Raw genomic sequence first — 18,257 nt, 5'->3', positions numbered from 1 at the left:
AGATTCTGTTTTCTGTTTCTTACAATGGGACTGCAGTCATCTCCTGTAAGCCTTAGGTACTTAATTATAGCAAGGTAGTTGCAAGTAGAGTGTGCGATGCAAATGCAAACCACCTCTCAGGTGCCCTCTGGTCTCACTCCCTGCCTCCAGAACCAGGACTTCAGCACACATCGATGCTGCCACGCTGGCTGGCTCTCCCTCTACTGTGTCTTCAATGTCCTGGGTCATTTCTATACTTGCCTTTCCTACTGCATTTATAATTTAACAGGACACACATAGTCCTACGTGGTTTGACCCCTACCCTCCTCTCCAGCCTCATTTTGTGCCAGTCCCTGTTCTTTCTCCACCCATGGACTACTGTCTCTGAGCACTTTCCCAGCTCGGGCCCCTGGCCTACAATGTGGCCTCTCCCAGGAACACACCTCTCACCCCCTGTAGACCCTTAATCGGATTCACATTTCAGCCTAAAATTACTATGTTTTAAAGAAAGACTGGTGGAACTTTGAAAGAAAGTTGCTTCTGTTATTTGCCTGTTCCCTCAGCACCAGATTCTTTTGAACAATTTACACATGGCTGATTACCTCTATTATTAATGTCTCCCTTCCTATTGGAGTAGATTGTAAGAGCCAAAGGGTAGAAACTAGCCTGTTTTATTCACCACTCTGTCCAATGCCACACACACTGCCTGGCACATGATAGGTGCTCAGTAAATATTTGCTAACCGATTTAATCTCTCATATATAAACAGGGAATGGCTGATGGTATATTCATTTCTATCTCTATCTATCACGGTGTTTGCTATTTAGAAGGTGCCCAGTAAAAGCTTGTAAACTAATATGTAAATGACCTACCAGGCTAGAATGTGTCTCTTTCCAAGAAATCTGGAATCTTTAGAAAGAATTAAAGTGATGATCTTTGATAATGGATATATTTACTTAAAAAAATATTCAGGGATATCACAACGCTAACTGGATTAACAAAATAATTCAGGTACCCCAAGCCCATTCTTTGTTGAACTACACTTATGAAAACAGTTCATTTAAGATGATTTTTAGTTTGTCCCCTTACCTTGTCCTTTCTTTGGAGGTAAAGGACATTTTTTTGGTGCAGATTTTTTCATATGAGTTATTGCTATCTTCTTTAGTAAGTACATCTCTATTGTCAGGTAATTGCCTACTATAGTTCAATTTTTAGGTTTCTAATGAAACCTAAATCCATAAGGAGCTATATGCTGTAAGAAAGGCAAATTATTTACGTGGAGGAGCATTTCATTAGAGAACTGGTGACCAGTAACCTTGAGGCTCAGTATAAAACCACCTGGCTTTTTTTCTGGCTTCAGTACAAGGGATATTATCATATGTCTCATAAATGTGAAACCTTGCCAAGGAGTTCACTCTGAAAAGCAAGAGCTCATCTCACCCAGAAAGAGTTGCTAACCTCCTGCATTAATGGTAGTCCTCAGCAAGGATTTTCCTAGTATTAGCTAAAGAAACACTACATGTATGACCCAGAGGCTTAGAGACTGTGTAATGGCTTTACCATCTCATAAGCTGCATCTAATTTATTGTCAGTAAAAAGAAAGCAAGGTCAGGAAGTTTTCAAATCTCTTTAAAGATAAATTAAAACACTACCCTTTGACCACTAGTACCAAAGTCCAAAGCTGACTCCACGTTTCACAGATTTTTTAGAAAATCATAAATAATTTAGATTTTACTATACTTTATATACAGATACTCTTCACAGATAGATCGTTACTCATCTAATTCCAGACTGTCAGTTCCCCTGAATTCTAGGTCATGTGTCTGTTGTCCTGGCTACACTGTTTCTCAAGGGTCTGGTACAGAGTACATACTTAAAACAAGTAAATGACAGTATCTTTTTGAAGAAAATTTGGGTATCGCCTCAATTTTTACATGACATTTAGTAAGAAATGTCCAGTGTTTGATAATTATTATTACCTGTATTATAGAAAATATATTTATAAAATACACTGTGAGGATTCCAGGTTGTTGAAAATATTCCAGGTTAAAACAAGTATCTGCTGCATTGCAACATAAATTTATTTCCATTCTCCCTTTCCACATTATTTCTGGTCTTCCTTTGAATGTATCATATATTTTTCCTTCAAGTTAATGATCACCTGCTAACCTTTGAAATGACTATTTTGTTCTCCTAAGGTGTAAATCCCAAGACTGTGTCCTTGGTAGCCGGTGGAAAGGATACAAACTCATATACTTGGAGTAATCAGTTATTTCCTAAGTCACTGGGACCGGTAGGGGCAGAACTTGCTTTCAAAAGGAATAATGCAGGTACAGCAAAAATTCATTTGAAGTATAAGTTTACACTGTTTTCCTTCTGTAGATTTTTACTTTTAATTACATTGCAGCTGCCTTCTTCCAACTGAGAAACCTTTGAGGGATCCATTAATGTTTTCTAACTGGTTCTTGGTCACAGATGGTTTAAGGGAATCATTTGCCAGACCTCAACTTCCACATGGATTCTTCCTAAAATGGAATTCCGTGAGCAACAGGTCTCTGTCCTCCTACTTTACCAAAGAAGGGACTAATTGTGTTTACTAGGGTGTGTTTCCTGTTTCCCCAAAGTTATAAAAATATCTGTGGGAGCCAATCAAAGAGACAGTTCTCTTTGTTGGCAGCAATGTGGAGAAAGTGAGTAACTCTGATAACTGGGAAGAAATCCTATTTAGGTCACGTGGTTTCCAGTTCTTAACCTTTAAAAACTTGAAGGAGAACCTAATTGAATTGTTAGCTGACAGATAATGAAAGCTCATTTTCAAAATCACTGTGTGACTCTGGGTCTGTACTCTGCATAGAGTTCAAAGACTTTTGTGACTAAGTTGTAAGAGAACACTTTTCATTCCCAACTATCTGTTTACATTGAACAAGGTTTCTCGGTGCTTACATCTCCAAAAAAGGAAAAAGAGAAAAAGGAATAGAATTAGTGCTGAAACCTGATTTTAGGAATAAGCAATACTCATTTGTGGATACATGGACAGCTTGAAAAAAGGTGCCATCTTTCTCAGATGAATTTCTCCCCCAAAAATGCCTTTTAATGTTCAGTAATCGAAATTTATAGTATTCATCTTTTTTTGATTAACTATATACAATGAATTGTTGTAATTATAACTAACCTAATCCAGAAAAAAAGTATTTTAACATACTTGTTACAAGAAAAATTTTAAAGGTTTCAATTCATACATACTTTTGAGTGGTCAATTTAAAGACTTTTAAGCCTAAAATTATATTTGGATAAAATTTGGGAGTTGAGTTGACATGACTCAAAATAAAATTTTGGAGAGAAATGAGATGTAATAGTTTTATTTGTAAATGTCTATAATCACAATATGCCACAAATGACAACTTTATGAACTATAACACGACGAACAATTTTATGTATCAGTTTAAAGTGTGTAAAGAAGTAAACAGTTCTTTAAAAATATAGATAGAAAGTATTGGATCAAAAAAATGTGAGATCACTGTTATAGCAAGTGAGTAGTCTACTGGGGTACTGTGATGTGACATTAACACACTCTGGATATTGTGAGTTTTCCAGATGCTCTAAAGACTCAATTTACCCATTTAATAGTGCTGAGGTATCAAACACTACAGCACTGTAATTAATTATTTCCCCACTGTTTTAAAATAATATTCACTGAACCAGCTGATTAAATACAAATGAGTTTAAATGATCATACTACAACTTTGAGTAGAGGGGGAATATATAATTGGCTGGCATCAAATGAAAGCTGTGACCACATGTGAGAACAGTTTCTCATGTTAAGGGTTCTTCCTGATTTTTTCATTAATCATCTAACCATTTTTTCTCTGCTTTTCCTAAAACATTCTTCTTATTCATCTTTCTTTCTACTTGCCTTCTCTTCAGAGGAAAGCATAATTAAACCAATTGAAAAACTATCATGCAATGAAAGTTTTCCTGAAAAATTAGAGGACCCACAAGGTAATTTCTGGGCATTCTAGATGAGTACAACTTGTTCTTTGGATAGCTTGTCTAATTTTCTTTTCCACATTTGGCCTGAAACCTGTCATACAAGGCCACTATGAAGGCCAAGGTCATCTACTTTTATTTATTTATTTGAGAGACACAGAGAGAGAGGCAGAGACACAGGCAGAGGGAGAAGCAGGCTCCATGCAGGGAGCCTGACATGGGACTCGATCCGTCTCCAGGATCACGCCCTGGGCCAAAGGCGGCGCTAAACCGCTGCCACCCGGGCTTTTAGAAGTCAGATCAGGACTGGAAGAAAGAGAAGCATTCCGCATCATCAGGAGCACCTTTTCTTCAGTAGTCAGGATTCTAAGACTTAACTTGCTCTCAAAAAGCTCTAGGCTCCTCTTCTTAAATTAATGATGATAATTTATATAAATGAAGCAAATCGAGAAGAATTAAAAGAATATTTTCTAATCTTATAATCAGCATTCCTAGAAAATCTCTTTTTAAATTTCTAATACTCATTTCTTCCCCATTAACCATCTTTTAAAAAGTTAACCAGGTAATAGAAATGGTGGATTTTCTAGGGGTTCACTGTTGCTGGTTTAAACACTGCTAATATTGGCTCCAGCCTCAAAATTTGCAGCTCACAAGGTACTTCCAAAATAATAAGCCAAAATAATAAATTTCCTGTGCATTTTTCCTTCGCAGCTTCTTGCCTGCCACCTGTTAGCCATTCAGCACGTGGCTTTTAGAATCCAACATAGCCCATTCTGTCAGTAGCCTTGTGATCATGGATGAGTTAGGCTAAGTCAGTTTCCCCATCTATACAATGGAGGAAATTATATTTACCAGGGTATCATTATATAATCATCCCTAGGATTTTTGTCACAGGAAGCATGTAGTAAGTGTCTGCCCTAAGGAGGAGGAGGAGGAGGAGAGCCAGAGCAATGCTCTGAAGCTGCCAGAATGTGATCGCTGCTGTGAACTTCCTTTCAAAAATCTTTAGAAGTAATGGGCTGATTAGTGATTTAGAAATGGGTACTTGGGGTGAAGGGAAAGGTCAAATTAGGCAATCGTGCTTATGCAAAATTCAGTGTTGAGAACTGTACAAACTGATTACGTGTTCACTGTGAAAAACCTTATTTCTGTGATAATGCTGTTTGACATTTGTCAGTTCAAGAGCACACACTCACTGAGGGCCTCCTGTGCATAGCGCAGTGACAGACATCAGGGACAAGGCGTTCAGAGGCCAGACCTGTGAACACAGAACCCTGTGAGAAAGGCTTCAGTCGTAGCTGCCAAGAAGCAGTTCTTTGAAACCGCAGGTGTGATCAAAGCCCCGTTCCACCCCCTTGCTGACAAACGTCCCTCCCTGCAGTGAGACTCCTTGAAGTTATATTCATTTGCTTATTTCACTTTACTCCTCAACAAACTGTAGCGTGTCCTCAGCTGGCCTCCGGCCACTGAAACGGCTCCTCCCATGTCCTGACATTATCCTAGTGGCCAGACCTCATGGGCCTTGCTGATCCCATCAGATCACTGCCTCGTTCGGTCTTCTTTCTTCACACACTGTATTATCTTGGGTATTCAGACTTTGGTCCTACTATCATCTACCCTCTACCCCCTCTCCTCCACGAGGTCCTTTTCTTTCCTGTTCCAAAATGCTGGTGTTCCCTGGAGCTCTGTTCTGGATCTTCACATATCCCCCTATTCCACCAGTTATGGGGCTGGCTTCTCTAAGCCCACAGCCCCCTAACACCCTGTCTTGGTATTTCCAAATCTCCAGGCTGGCTCAACCACTACAACTTGGTTATCCACAGGCAGCGTGTCTTCCCAACAAACCTGTACTGCTCTTAGTCACCTAAGATACAAACTGAGGGTGTATATTCCTCTTACCCTACCCCTCCTACCCTATACACCCACTCAGTTCTCTTCTCCATTGCCTCTATGACCACCTCCTGTGGTGACCTCCTAGCAGTGACCTCCTGTCTTCTGCCTTGAGGTTTTCACCCTTCAGCCCATCCCCCTACTGCCTCCAGGTTGATCATTCACTAAGAGTGAGGAGGAGGATGATGACAGCCAACACTTATTGGGACACCAGATTCTATGCTAAGTGCTTTGCATACATCTCATTCAATCTGTACAGCAACCCTATGAGAACAGGTGTAGTTACTATAGTGATTTTGCAAAATAAAAGCACAAAGAGCGTAGCAGGGTTTCCTGGCACAAAATATTCTCAGGTAAAGGTGGAGACATAACAAAAACCTGGTATGTTCAAGGCAAATGTAGCCTTGGGTTCACAATCTGGCTGGGCCACTCACTGGGATAATTTAGGCAAGTTCTAAGAGCCACAAGGTGTGGATAAAATAGGCATCTAAAAGGGTCGTTATGTGGACTGAATAGGATTATCTGTAAAGGCACAGTGTAGTGCTTGAAACAGAGCCGATATTCAAAAAACAATTTAGAATTAGCAGGGCTGTGGTATTCAAGTTATTCTCGGGTGCTTTAAAATATTCACCTTCTGACTCTGAAACTTTATGATACATCACAGGAAATCTTGGAAGTTATGCTACTTACAATCAGTCAGGATATATTCCTTCCTTTCTCAAAAAAGAAGTGGGGTCAGCTGGCCAGAGGATACACTTAGCACCTCTCGGTGCAACAAGCTCAGGTAAGAACAACTTTATAGTTTTTGAGATTTCTCATCAGAACGGAGCTCTTTCTAGGTCTGTACAATCACTTTTTTCCCAAGCGAAGACTTTAAATTAGTCTTGCCTTATTAACACAGTTCTGGTTTTGGCAAAATGTCCTTTCTTCTTCTGAAGATGTGGTTTGAGGGTCTAAGAGCTACCTCTAATTAAGTGGTTCTTCTCTGCCAAGCACTCGGATTATTCCATTTAATCTTCACGAGACCGAAAGAGGCAGACCTTCTATAGATGAGAAAACTGACCCTGGTAGTTTATCTAGGGTCACACAGCTAATAATGGTGGGGCTGGGAGAGCAACTCAGTCTGCGTAATTCCAGAGAACGGGCTGTGCTTCCTAACGAGATGTAAAGAAGAGGCCTTCTTCAGAGCTTCCCACCCAGTACCTAGCACAAGTGAAAATTTAATAAATGTTAAATGCTGTTCGCGTACCATTTCACGGGCGGTTCCTCTGCAGTTCCGTTGTACGGAGCTGAATGGTGGGCCCTGGCTCTGCAACAGTAGTAGACGGTGAAGGGTTTTTCCTCCACCCTCCAGGGAGGACCCACGAGGTTGCTCACTGTGCAGTAGCCTGGCGTGACAGCCACATTCAGGGGTGTGCTCTTGAAAATCAGGGTCATGATTTTGTTTTTTTTTTTTGTTTTTTTTTTTTATTTTTTAATTTTTATTTATTTATGATAGTCACAGAGAGAGAGAGAGAGAGGCAGAGGCATAGGCAGAGGGAGAAGAAGGCTCCACGCACCGGGAGCCCGACGTGGGATTCGATCCCGGGTCTCCAGGATCGCGCCCTGGGCCAAAGGCAGGCGCCAAACCGCTGCGCCACCCAGGGATCCCCAGGGTCATGATTTTGTATTGAGCTTTACTAGATCTGTCCATGAATGTTCTCGAAATTATTCTAATCTAAAATAGAGGTCCTCACGAAAGCACTAACGTAAAGGCTAACGCAGATCATCAGAAGTCTGGAAAGATACAAAGTGGGAGTTGTAATTTAAAAGTCGGCTCTAAAAGTAATCCTGCAGCGGGTCCTTGCCAGGATCTTATCTGAAAACTTCTCATTAGAGATGCCAGTCTTTCAAGTTCACACTGTTGGAGCTAAGACTGTAGAAAGCACTGGGCTTCTATAATTTACAATTCCTTACACAGAAATGGTAGGTAGTACTCAGTGACCTTACTTGTGAAAAGAATCACTTCATTACATCTGCTGAAACAAAATACATTAAGTGAACATTTGATGTACAACAATGATTTTTTTTTTTAAAGCCTCAGGTATTTTAAGCCAGCCCTATGGTGAGTCACCAGCCATGTTGTGGTAGCAATTTTAAAAATAAAAGCAGAAAATCATGTTTCAAATTATTTTGTTATCTGAGTACCTGCTCCTTCAAGTGAAAGTGGGTATTTTTTAAACTATTTTTGTAAGATACTGAAGGCCTTTACTTATCAAGTATTCCATCAGATAAGCATGCATAGTCCTGTTTACATTTTTTTAAGTAAATGTTTCTCATGACTTTTCATCTTTTCATTTACTCTGCTCATCAGATTTTCCTACAGATGGTGATAGGAGGAAAGGTAAAAAAAGAAGTAAATATTAATCATTCTCAAGTGGTCAATGCAAATCCTTAGGAAAACACTGTTCTGTAAGAGATGTGTCTTCCAGTGCTCCCACTTGTGTGGCAGTTTCCCACAAGAAAATAAAACCAGGTCATTACCGAATTTACTCAACTTATTTCCCCTTCTCTCAGCCTGCCTCCCTCTCTGCTCCTCCTCGTCCTTATCCTCATGTTTTGAGAAGAAAAATCAAATTGATTTCTTCCAGCTTCCCCATGTAATTTCTCATCCCAGGACTTCCTATCAACTCTTCCTCCCTGTGCTCTGATGGTAACAAGGACTTTGAAGAGGGACTTCTTTCCCAGATAGCCACCCTTTACAAGGACAGGGAGGGCCCTGTTCTAAGCACACTATATTAGCTCTTCTACCGAAGGTACTATTATGATCTGTATTTTACAAAGGTTTTATTTCTTGCTGAAAGTCACATAGTAGTGGCAGTGATTAAATTAACTATGGGCAAACATCTTTCCTTTAGCAAACATTTTCTACAAGAAGTCAAATGCCCTTTGGACACACGTGGTTCTTAAAATAAATGCACAGCAAACCTTAGAGGACAGACCCCCCACTCTCAGGAGGTATAGGTCTGGCTAAGACACAAAAGTATTTCTTGCCCTGCCACGAGATCTCAGCTCTTTTATTGGTTACTAAGTTCTTCACCAAGGGTGCTTGGATTCTAAAAGTATTTCTCAAAAAAGAATCCTAAATGTCAACACTACACCCTCCTTGGCAAAATGATTTCCTCTTCAAAGGTTTTAAAAATATTTGCCTGGATGTGGTTTCCCTCAGATGCATTCAGGACTTGACGTAGCTATCTCATGACCTGGAGAGAAGATCTCATTACTCCCCAAATCCCTCATTGTGCACCCCAGGAGCCTCACCCTGTTGTTACCTGAGGGAGTTCTGTGAATCACCTGGTCTTATGGCCTCTGCCCTCTCCCTCAACTCCCACCCGCTCACATGCTCTCTCCTCCACACACGGTACCATTTTGGCCTGCAGACATCAGGTGTGGGTTCACAAATTTAACAGATGGTGCTTGTCTACACTCCCATGGGTTAGAACTAAAGGGCTGTCCCTGGAAAACTTGGTTACCAGTTCTTCCTTAACACTTAAGGGTTAACTGGCTCTTCTAAACACTTTGTCCCTGCTGTGTTAGGTAGCTTTTTATTGGCTTTAACCTGGAGAATTTTAAACCTGGGAAGAGTGGAAGATAAGGACAGGGTGATTATCACCAGGGCAGTTCCTCACTCAATGCTATGTTTCTGTTAAGCCGAAGTCCGCTGCTCACTGGCCCACACTGCTCCCATGACTTCCCCTGCACTCTGAGCTTTACAGAGAAAGTATTAAAACACACAAACAGGGAAACCACCCAAATAAACATGCTATAGTGTTAGGTGTACAAAATGGTTAGACTCCTTTCAAAATTGACAAGAGTTTAATCCAAGAGTGATGACCACCACAGTGTGAAAAGATACTTAAATCCCAAATGGAAAGGCCAGACATCCTCTTCAGATAGAATACCTATGATCATCAGCTGTAAATGTGCAGTGAGGAGGTGAGGGAAGGATTGGAGGAAAGACTGAAGTTCTATAAAATGATTTACTGCTTTGTCATTTGAGATGTTTAACCAATTTTAGCTTGTAAATTGTTCAGATAACAAATGTTTAACAAAATAAAATTTCACAAATATCTGATCAGCCAAATATATGAAAAAACAAAAAACAAAAAAAAAACCCAAACCTTATGATGAAATGTTTGGGATCTTAGGAATGACTCACCTTTTAAAGGAATTCTGTTATCACCCATTATTTTCCCAGCTTAAAAAAAAAAATGCAGTTTCTTGCCTTTAAAACCCCATTTTCATGTTTAAAAGAAATCTATTATGGAACGCCCTCCGTGTGGCTCCCTGAAGCCAGAAATTGGTAGGATTCACAATTACAAATAAATTTTCTGTAATGGGTATTATGCTTAAATATTATTCAGATATAACCACTGTGTGATTTTACAAAGTCACCAACACTGGGTGTATTGCCTGTTGAACGTGAACCAAGAAATTTTTGTCATCGTAGCTGATGTTGCCTACCTAAATGTGTTAGAGCATTTGAGGGAACCCAATAAAGAAATAGTATCAGAACTGTAAACCAGAAATATTGGCTCTTAAAGCTACTGAGAATTCTGTATCAACATAACACTGTTAGAATTTTTAGTTTTAGTTTAAAAAAAAAAAAAAACAACCTAGAGACCACTGAACAAATCTTTTAAACTCTAAACTTCCCCATAAAATAAAAAGATAGGGAAGCCCGGGTGGCTTAGTGGTGTAGTGCCACCTTCAGCCCAGGGCATGATCCTGGAGTCCCGGGATTGAGTCTCACGTCGGGCTCCCTGCATGGAGCCTGCTTCTCCCTCTGCCTGTGTCTCCACCTCTCTCTCTCTCTTTCTTCTGTCTCTCATGAATAAATAAATAGAATCTTAAAAAAAATAAAATAAAAAGATAAATTGCTTTAAATTTGATAATCAAATGCATAAAATTCTAACTTCCAATTCTCATTTCTTCCAGAATATACCTGGAACACAAAACCCAGTCGGGGGCAGTTTTCAGGACCTACTTACAATCCTACGGCCAAGAATCTCAATATTGTGAACCGTGCACAGCCAGTTCCCTCAGTGCATGGGAGGACAGACTGGGTGGCCAAGTACGGCGGCCACCGGTAGGAGTCCGGCAGCCACCAATAGGAGTCTGATGTGAAGCCCCACAGCATTGCTCCATAGAGTCCATGCAAGTCCCCTGTCCCTGGGAAATGTCTACAGATGTCTATTTCCAATGAGTTCTAGAAGAAAAATGTAGTGGGTACTTGGAAAAGCAAAAACCATCTATTTTCTTTCTTTCCTAGAAATGAAATGCATTTTCTTAGCATCAGTTGCCCACAGTGCTGATATATGGGTAGGACTTTACAAAGTATTGAATAAACTATTTGCCAAAGTATCAAGTATTTGATCTACAAATTAATAGTTACTAAGTATGATAAGAATCTTTTTAAAAAGGCCTTCAGGAAGTGTTTAGAGTGTTTTAGTTTTCATGTTATTTGCCTAAATTAATATTTCATCAATTGGCCTCAGAGATGTGTCTTTTTATAGCAATGAGGTAGACCTCTGTGGGCTGTCAGTTATGGTTCTTATTTGGCTAAGGCTCTACCCTACGAGTTTGGCAATAACAAAAGATGTTCATTTATCTTTTTTTCTACTTTGAAATTATGGAAGTGATAGTAATTCCATCGTGAGCAGCGTATTTTTCTTAGGAATAAATTTAACATAAAGATCTCAAAATTATGTCACCCAATTTTAGTGGAGTCTACTTGTTTTGATTTTGATCAACACATCTCCCATGAATTCGTGGTGACTATCAAACCCAACAGCTTCAAGACTCCCAAATCAACCAAGTCAAGGTTCTCTCACCTTCACATCATTAGGAAAGTTCTTGAAACTGTGATGTGTTCATCAGACTTTCAAAATACTTTCTTTCCATGTTCCTACTATACACAAAAATGAGGTGTGCCACTTGTCCCCCAAAGCAAACTCTTGCTGCTGATCATTGACCTTGACATTTACTCTGAAAAGCAATTGCATTCAGCTGCTATAAGCAATGATTTCACTTAGTACAATTTTTTTCCTTTAATTTCTAAAGTTGTACTTAAAATAGACATTTTGAACTTGGGACTACTCTATTTAAACCTACCATTTTATGGACTGAACATTAGTACTGTATATTCTTTTTAAAGAATAATGTTATCACAACTGCTATTTTTATGTATTTTCTGACTTTGTAACAAATGCTAATGTAATTGGTATCAACTTGTGGACATTATACAAAGACATCATAAAATGATAGTAATATGGTATTTTTGTACAGAAGATTCAGCTCACCTTGTTGAAAAATGTTAAAATCTGAAGAGTAATTTATGTTGATGGTAATGGTTATATATATTTGTACAGTTTTAATGTCTCAAAGCTAAAAAATTATTTTGTGTTGCTGGGAAGCTTTTATATTTCTCAATAGATACTAAAATAAATATGGTTAACTGATGTGTTTTATTGACACTTTTACACTTTATACTTATTCTTTGAGGCCTATTTGTCGTTATCATACAGGCTTGTTTTTCTAGCAGTTTTAGATTTGTGGAAAAATTCATTGGAAAGTAGTTTCCATATACCCCCACCCCATTCAGTTCCCATCCCGGATTTTCCTGATTACTAACATCTTGCACTAATGTGGGACATTTGCTGTAAGTGATGAGCCGGTATCAGTACAACTTCAGTCCATAGTTTACATTAGGGTTCATGCTTTGTGTTGTATATTCTATGGGTTTTGACAGATATATAATGGCATGTATCCACCATTACAGTATCCTAGAGATTACATTGCCCTAAAAATCCACCATTCATCCTTCTCTCCCACTCCTCAAACCTCCGGCAACCACCAATTTTTAAATCATCTCCACAGTACTCCCGTCCAGAAGGTCACATAGTTGGAATCATATACTGGCTTTTCACTTAGCAAGATGCATTTAAGTTTCTTCCGTGTCTTTTCGTAGTTCCATGGCTCATGTTTGTTTATTGCTAACTAGTATTTCATTGTATATATGCACCACAGTCTATCCATTCACCTACTGAAAAATATTGTCAAGTCTGGGCGGTTATGAATAATGCTGTTACAAACATTCGTTGCATATTTTTGTGTGGACATCAGTTTACACCTCATTTGGCTAAGTTCCAAGCAGCATAATTCCTGGATTGTCTGGTAGCAGTATATTTAGTTTTAGAAGAAAACACTAGGCTCTCTTCTAAGGTGGCTGTACCATTTTGCACTCCCACCAGCAGTGAATGAGAATTTCTGCTGCTCTACATTCTTCACCACCATTTGGTATTGTCAGTGGTTTAGATTTTGGGCATTCTAGTAAGTGTATAGCCGTATGTCATTTTAATTTGCAGTTCTCTGAGGACATATGATGCAGACCATCTATTCATATACTTATTTTCCATCTATATATCTCCTTTTATGGGGTACTGTTCAGATCTTCTGCCCATTTAAAAACTGGATTACTCATTTTCTTACTGTTGAGTTTATTTGTATATTTTGTATCATTTATTTTGGATAACAGACCCTTATCAGATACATCTTTTACAGATATTTCCTTGCAGTTTCTTGTCTTTTTGTTCTCTTAACAGTGTCTTTCTCACTGCACAAGTTTTTAATTTTAATGAAGTAAAACTTGTCAATTTTTTCTCTTTTTATAATTCTGGTGGTGTATCTAAGAAATCATCACTGAACCCAAGCTCACCTGATTTCTCTTGTTATCTTTGGAAGTTTTACACTTTTGCATTTTACATTTAATCTCTGGATCCATTTCAGGTTCATTTTTGTAAAAGATGTTAGGTCTGTGTCTAGATTTTTCTTTCCTTATTTTGCATGTTTAGGTCCAATTGTTCCAGCACCATTTCTTGAAAAAAAAAAACAAAAACAAAAAAACAAAAAACTATCCTTTCTCCACCAAACTGTCTTTGCTAGTTTCTCAAAGATCAGTTGACTGTATTTCTAGGTGTCCATTTCTGGGCTTTCTATTCTTTCCCATTGATCTGTGTCTATTCTTTCACCAATGCCACAGTGCCTTGATTAACTATAGCTTTACAGAGGTTTTGAAGTCAGGTTAATGTTAGTCTTTCAACTTTGTTCTTCAATATTATGTAGGCTATTTTGGGTCTCTAACCTCTCCAATATAAACTCTAGAATCAGTTTGCCAACATCCCACAGAATAATTTTCTGGGATTTTGGTTGGTATTGGACTGGATCTAGATCAAATTGGGAAGAACTTAAATCTTGACTGTAGTGAGTTTTCTTGTAGTGCATGGACTATCTACTGGCATCTTTCGTCAATGTTCTGTAGTTTTCCTAATATAGATCCTATATATATTTGTTAAATTTATATGTAAGCATTTCTTTTTTAGTGCTAATGTAAATGGTATTGTATTTTAATTTCAAACTTCAATTGTTCATTCCTCATATATAAGAAAACAAATGACTCTTGAAAATTAACTTTGTATCTTATAACTGTTATTATCATTTATTAAGTCCAGGAGTTTCTTTGTTGATTCCTTGAGATTTTTCAACAATTACTACATCTACAAACAAAAAATTTTATTTCTTCTTTTCCAATTTATCTTTTATTTCCTTTTCTTATTATACTATAGGGCTTCCAGTAAAATCTTGAATAGACGTGGTAAGAGTGAACATCCCTGCCTTGTTCCTGATATTAGTTGGAAAACATCTAGTTCCTCCCCATTAAGTATGATGTTAGCTGTAGATTTTTTGCAGATGTTCTTTATCAGATTGAGAAAGTCCCTCTCTATTCCTTGTTTGCAGGAATGGGTATTGGATTTTGTCACATGCTTTTCCTGCATCTATTGCTACAATCATTGATTATATAACTTTTTTTCTGTACCTTGTGGATGGGATGGGATTACATTAATTGATTTTTGAATGCTGAACTAGCTTTGTATACCTGGAATAAATCCCACTTGGTTGGGGCACCTGGGTGGATCAGTTAATTAAATGTCAGACTCTTCATTTTGGCTCAGAACATGATCTATCCACTTACAAATTCAAAAATATTGTTCAAAACAGTGTTTCCAAAAGGAAAAATTAAAAAAAAAAAAACACTCCTTAGAAATGGACAATATACCTCTGTATTAAAACCTGTAAAATTCAGCCAAAAGAGAGCTCATGGAAAAAAAAGCATACACTTGATCTATTTCTGGAAAAACAAAACAAAAACACAACAAGTAGGAGCACAGAAAATAGGCTGAATTTGAGCATTTAGCTTAAGAAATTAGAAAATAACAAATTAAATATAAAAAGAGGGCAAAGAAAATTATAATCAAATAAAAGATCTCACCCCAGTAGCAACAAGCATATCTAGCATCCAGATCTTGATTTCTAATACCAATATCCAGTAAAAGGAACCAGGGCTTTCTGGAGAAATGAGATTCTAGTACTGAGCATGAAATATACAATATGATACAAGAGATCTTATAGTGCTAGAAAATAACATTACAAACAAAAGCCAAAAAGCCAATAAGCAGAAGCCCACATCGATGGGCTAGGTGAAAGAAAGGAGCTAAATGAAAGAGCTCCTAATGGTTCAAAGTGCAACACTTTGAGAAAAAAAATTAATAAAATATTGTATTATAACCCAAAATGAGAAATGCATATCTCTGAGTCTATACTGATATAAATAAGTGAATTAAATAGGGGAAAAAAGTCAAATCTCCCATGCAGAATTCCCAAATTTATGTAGATATTCCACCCTCAAGGAGGAAAAGTACAACTCCTCAAACCTAAGTACAAACTGTACACAGCGACTTCCTTTCAAAGAGTAGAGTATAGGAAGGGAGAAAAAGGAATAACACATCTGCATGAATACCTCAAGTCAGATGATCAAGGTCAAAATCAATAATACCATGTTCATATATGTGACTTTAGTATTATGTCATGAAAACGGCACTTTACCTCTGTGGCCCTCCTTCTAAAATTCTATAACTCCAGTCTGACCATAAGGAAAACACTAGACAAATTCTAACAGAAGAACATTCTACAAAACACTTGGTTGGTACTCCCCCCAAATTACCAGAGTCATCAAAAACAAGGCAAATCTGAGAAATAGTCATAGCCAAGAGAAACATAAGGAGATACGACAACTAAATGTAATCTGGGATCCTAGGTAAGATCCTGGAATAGAAAAACAGTATCAGTTTAGAAACTCAGAAAATCTGGATAAAATATGGACTTTAATTAATGTACCAATACTGACTCATTAGTTCTAACAAATATGCTATCAATAATAGGGAATGTGGGGTGTAGGTATATGGGAACTCTGCAGTATCTTCTCAAAACGGTCCTAAAAAGTGTATTTTTTAAAAAGTAGATTTGACAAATCTATATATCGAGCAAGTATTTACTAAGTACCTATTATGTACTAAATGTCACATATATGGTAGTAACAAAAGGGTCATTTTCCCTGACCTCAAAGAACATAAATTCTGGAGGTAGACATTAAAGAAACACGCATAAATTTGTATATTAGCAAATTATGATAGGTATGTTATTAAGAAAATAGGAAGTTAGGGAGTTGAAAGAAGAAACCTAAATGTTGAGAGACAACTGAATGGTTTTAAGTCTAGGAGTCTAAATATATTTGAAATATGCCTCTGCCTGTTAGGTAGAGAAAGAACTGTTGAGTCAAACCATGAAAATGAGGAGTCCTACTAGAAGATTAAAAGATGGTAAGGTTTAGACTTGGGTACTGGCAAGATATGGTAGAGAATTAAGTATGAATAGAAAACTACTAGGTTTTAGTTTCTTCTTTCCTGCTACTTTCTAGAACTTTCTCAGTTCAATATGTTCTTAGTTGCTTGTCTTAGATTTTCTAAATAGACAAATATATTAACTGTTTAAAATGTTTAATTTCTTTCTTTCCAGTATTTATACCTTATTTATCTCTCATGTTTTATTGCTTTGTCTGGTGTCTCTAGAATAATGTTGATCTTGTCAGTAACAGCAAATATATTATTATTTCTCACATGAACATAAAGCCACCAGACTAAATAAATGGTAGCTAATAAAAACCTAAGGCACATAATATGCTCGAGTCAAAAAGCACTTGAATTAGTGTCATTTTGTTCAGATTGCTACCTAATTTAAATATACATATGAAAATGTTCCCATTCATTATAACAAAAAGTATAAAATATCCTATAATAATCTTAATAGAAATACAAAGAAATAAATGAATACAGCTCTAAAATATTGACATTAAAAAAAACTAACAACCAGAAAACAATGTGCAAAATGATAATGAGTATGTATCAATAATTACTTTAATAGGCCTAAATGCTCCAATCAAAACACATAGGGTGGTTAAATGGATTAAAAAAACAAGACCCATCTATATGCTATCTACAAGAGACTCACTTCAGATATAAAGACAAATATAGACTGAAAGTGAAGAGATGGAAAAGATATTCCATGCAAATGGAACCAAAAAGCTATAGTAGCAATACTCATCAGACAAAACTTTTAAACAATGACTGCAACAAAAGACAAATGTTACATAATGATTAAAGGGTCAATCCAAGAAAAAAATAGAACATACCTAACCAGGAGTACTTAAATATATAAAACAACTATAAGCAGACATAAAGAGGGAAATTGACAGTAATACTGTAATAATAGGAGACTTTAATATTCCACTTACATTAATGGACAGATTATCAACAAAAAAAGTCAACAAGGAAATACTGTCCTTAAAAGATCAAACCAGATAGACTTAATTAGATTTACACAGAAAAAAAAAAAAAATTTACACAGAACATTTCATCTCCAAACTACAAAGTACACATTCTTTTCAAGTGCACACTGAACACTCTCCAGGATCACTTTAGGATACAAAACAAGTCTCAATAATTTAAGAACACTTATATCATATCAAGCATCTCTTCCAAGCACAACAGCATGAAGCTAGAAATCAATTACAAAAGTAAAACTGAGAGAAAAAAAAAAAAAAACCCAAAAAACAAAACCCACAATACATGGAGACTAAGAAACCAATGGGCCAAAAAAAAAAAAAAAAAAAAAAAATCAAAAATCACCTTAAGACAAATGAAAATGGAAACAAGACTTTCCAAAATCTACAGGACACAGTAAAAGCACTTTTAAGAGAAAGGTTTATAGCAATAAGCAAGAAACAAGAAAAATTTCAAATAAATTACCTAACTTCATACCTAAAGGAACTAGTAAAAGAACAACCAGAAAAAAAGCCCAAAGTTAGTAGAAGGAGGGAAATAATAAAGATCAAATGGAAATAAATGATCTAGGGGGAAGGAAGGGAAGGAGGGAGGGAGAGAGGAAAAAGAAAACGAAAGCTAAAAATG

The 18,257-nt window shown here is 37.2% G+C and overlaps 1 protein-coding gene across 7 annotated transcripts in view; it reads left to right on the top strand.

Annotated features, from left to right (window-relative positions):
- MAK (male germ cell associated kinase) overlaps nt 1–17,759 on the top strand; it is a 62,351-nt gene extending 44,592 nt beyond the window's left edge. For 3 of the 7 annotated variants that reach the window (XM_035710489.2, XM_025444588.3, XM_035710490.2), the window contains exons 12-16: nt 2,178–2,309; nt 3,904–3,978; nt 6,521–6,640; nt 8,210–8,239; nt 10,834–17,759. In XM_035710489.2, coding sequence (XP_035566382.1) covers nt 2,178–2,309; nt 3,904–3,978; nt 6,521–6,640; nt 8,210–8,239; nt 10,834–10,988 — 512 coding nt within the window. In that variant the 3' untranslated portion in view covers nt 10,989–17,759. Of the gene's footprint in view, nt 1–2,177; nt 2,310–3,903; nt 3,979–6,520; nt 6,641–8,209; nt 8,372–10,833 lie in introns of all 7 variants that reach the window. The other 4 variants (XR_007408469.1, XM_035710492.2, XM_035710491.2 and 1 more) reach the window with 4 other exon arrangements.
- Nucleotides 17,760–18,257: the final 498 nt, after the last annotated feature.

The sequence above is a fragment of the Canis lupus genome, chromosome 35 (genome assembly GCF_003254725.2).
Source record: "Canis lupus dingo isolate Sandy chromosome 35, ASM325472v2, whole genome shotgun sequence".
Lineage (NCBI taxonomy): Eukaryota > Metazoa > Chordata > Mammalia > Carnivora > Canidae > Canis > Canis lupus.
This window is presented reverse-complemented; position numbering and strand designations above follow the sequence as displayed.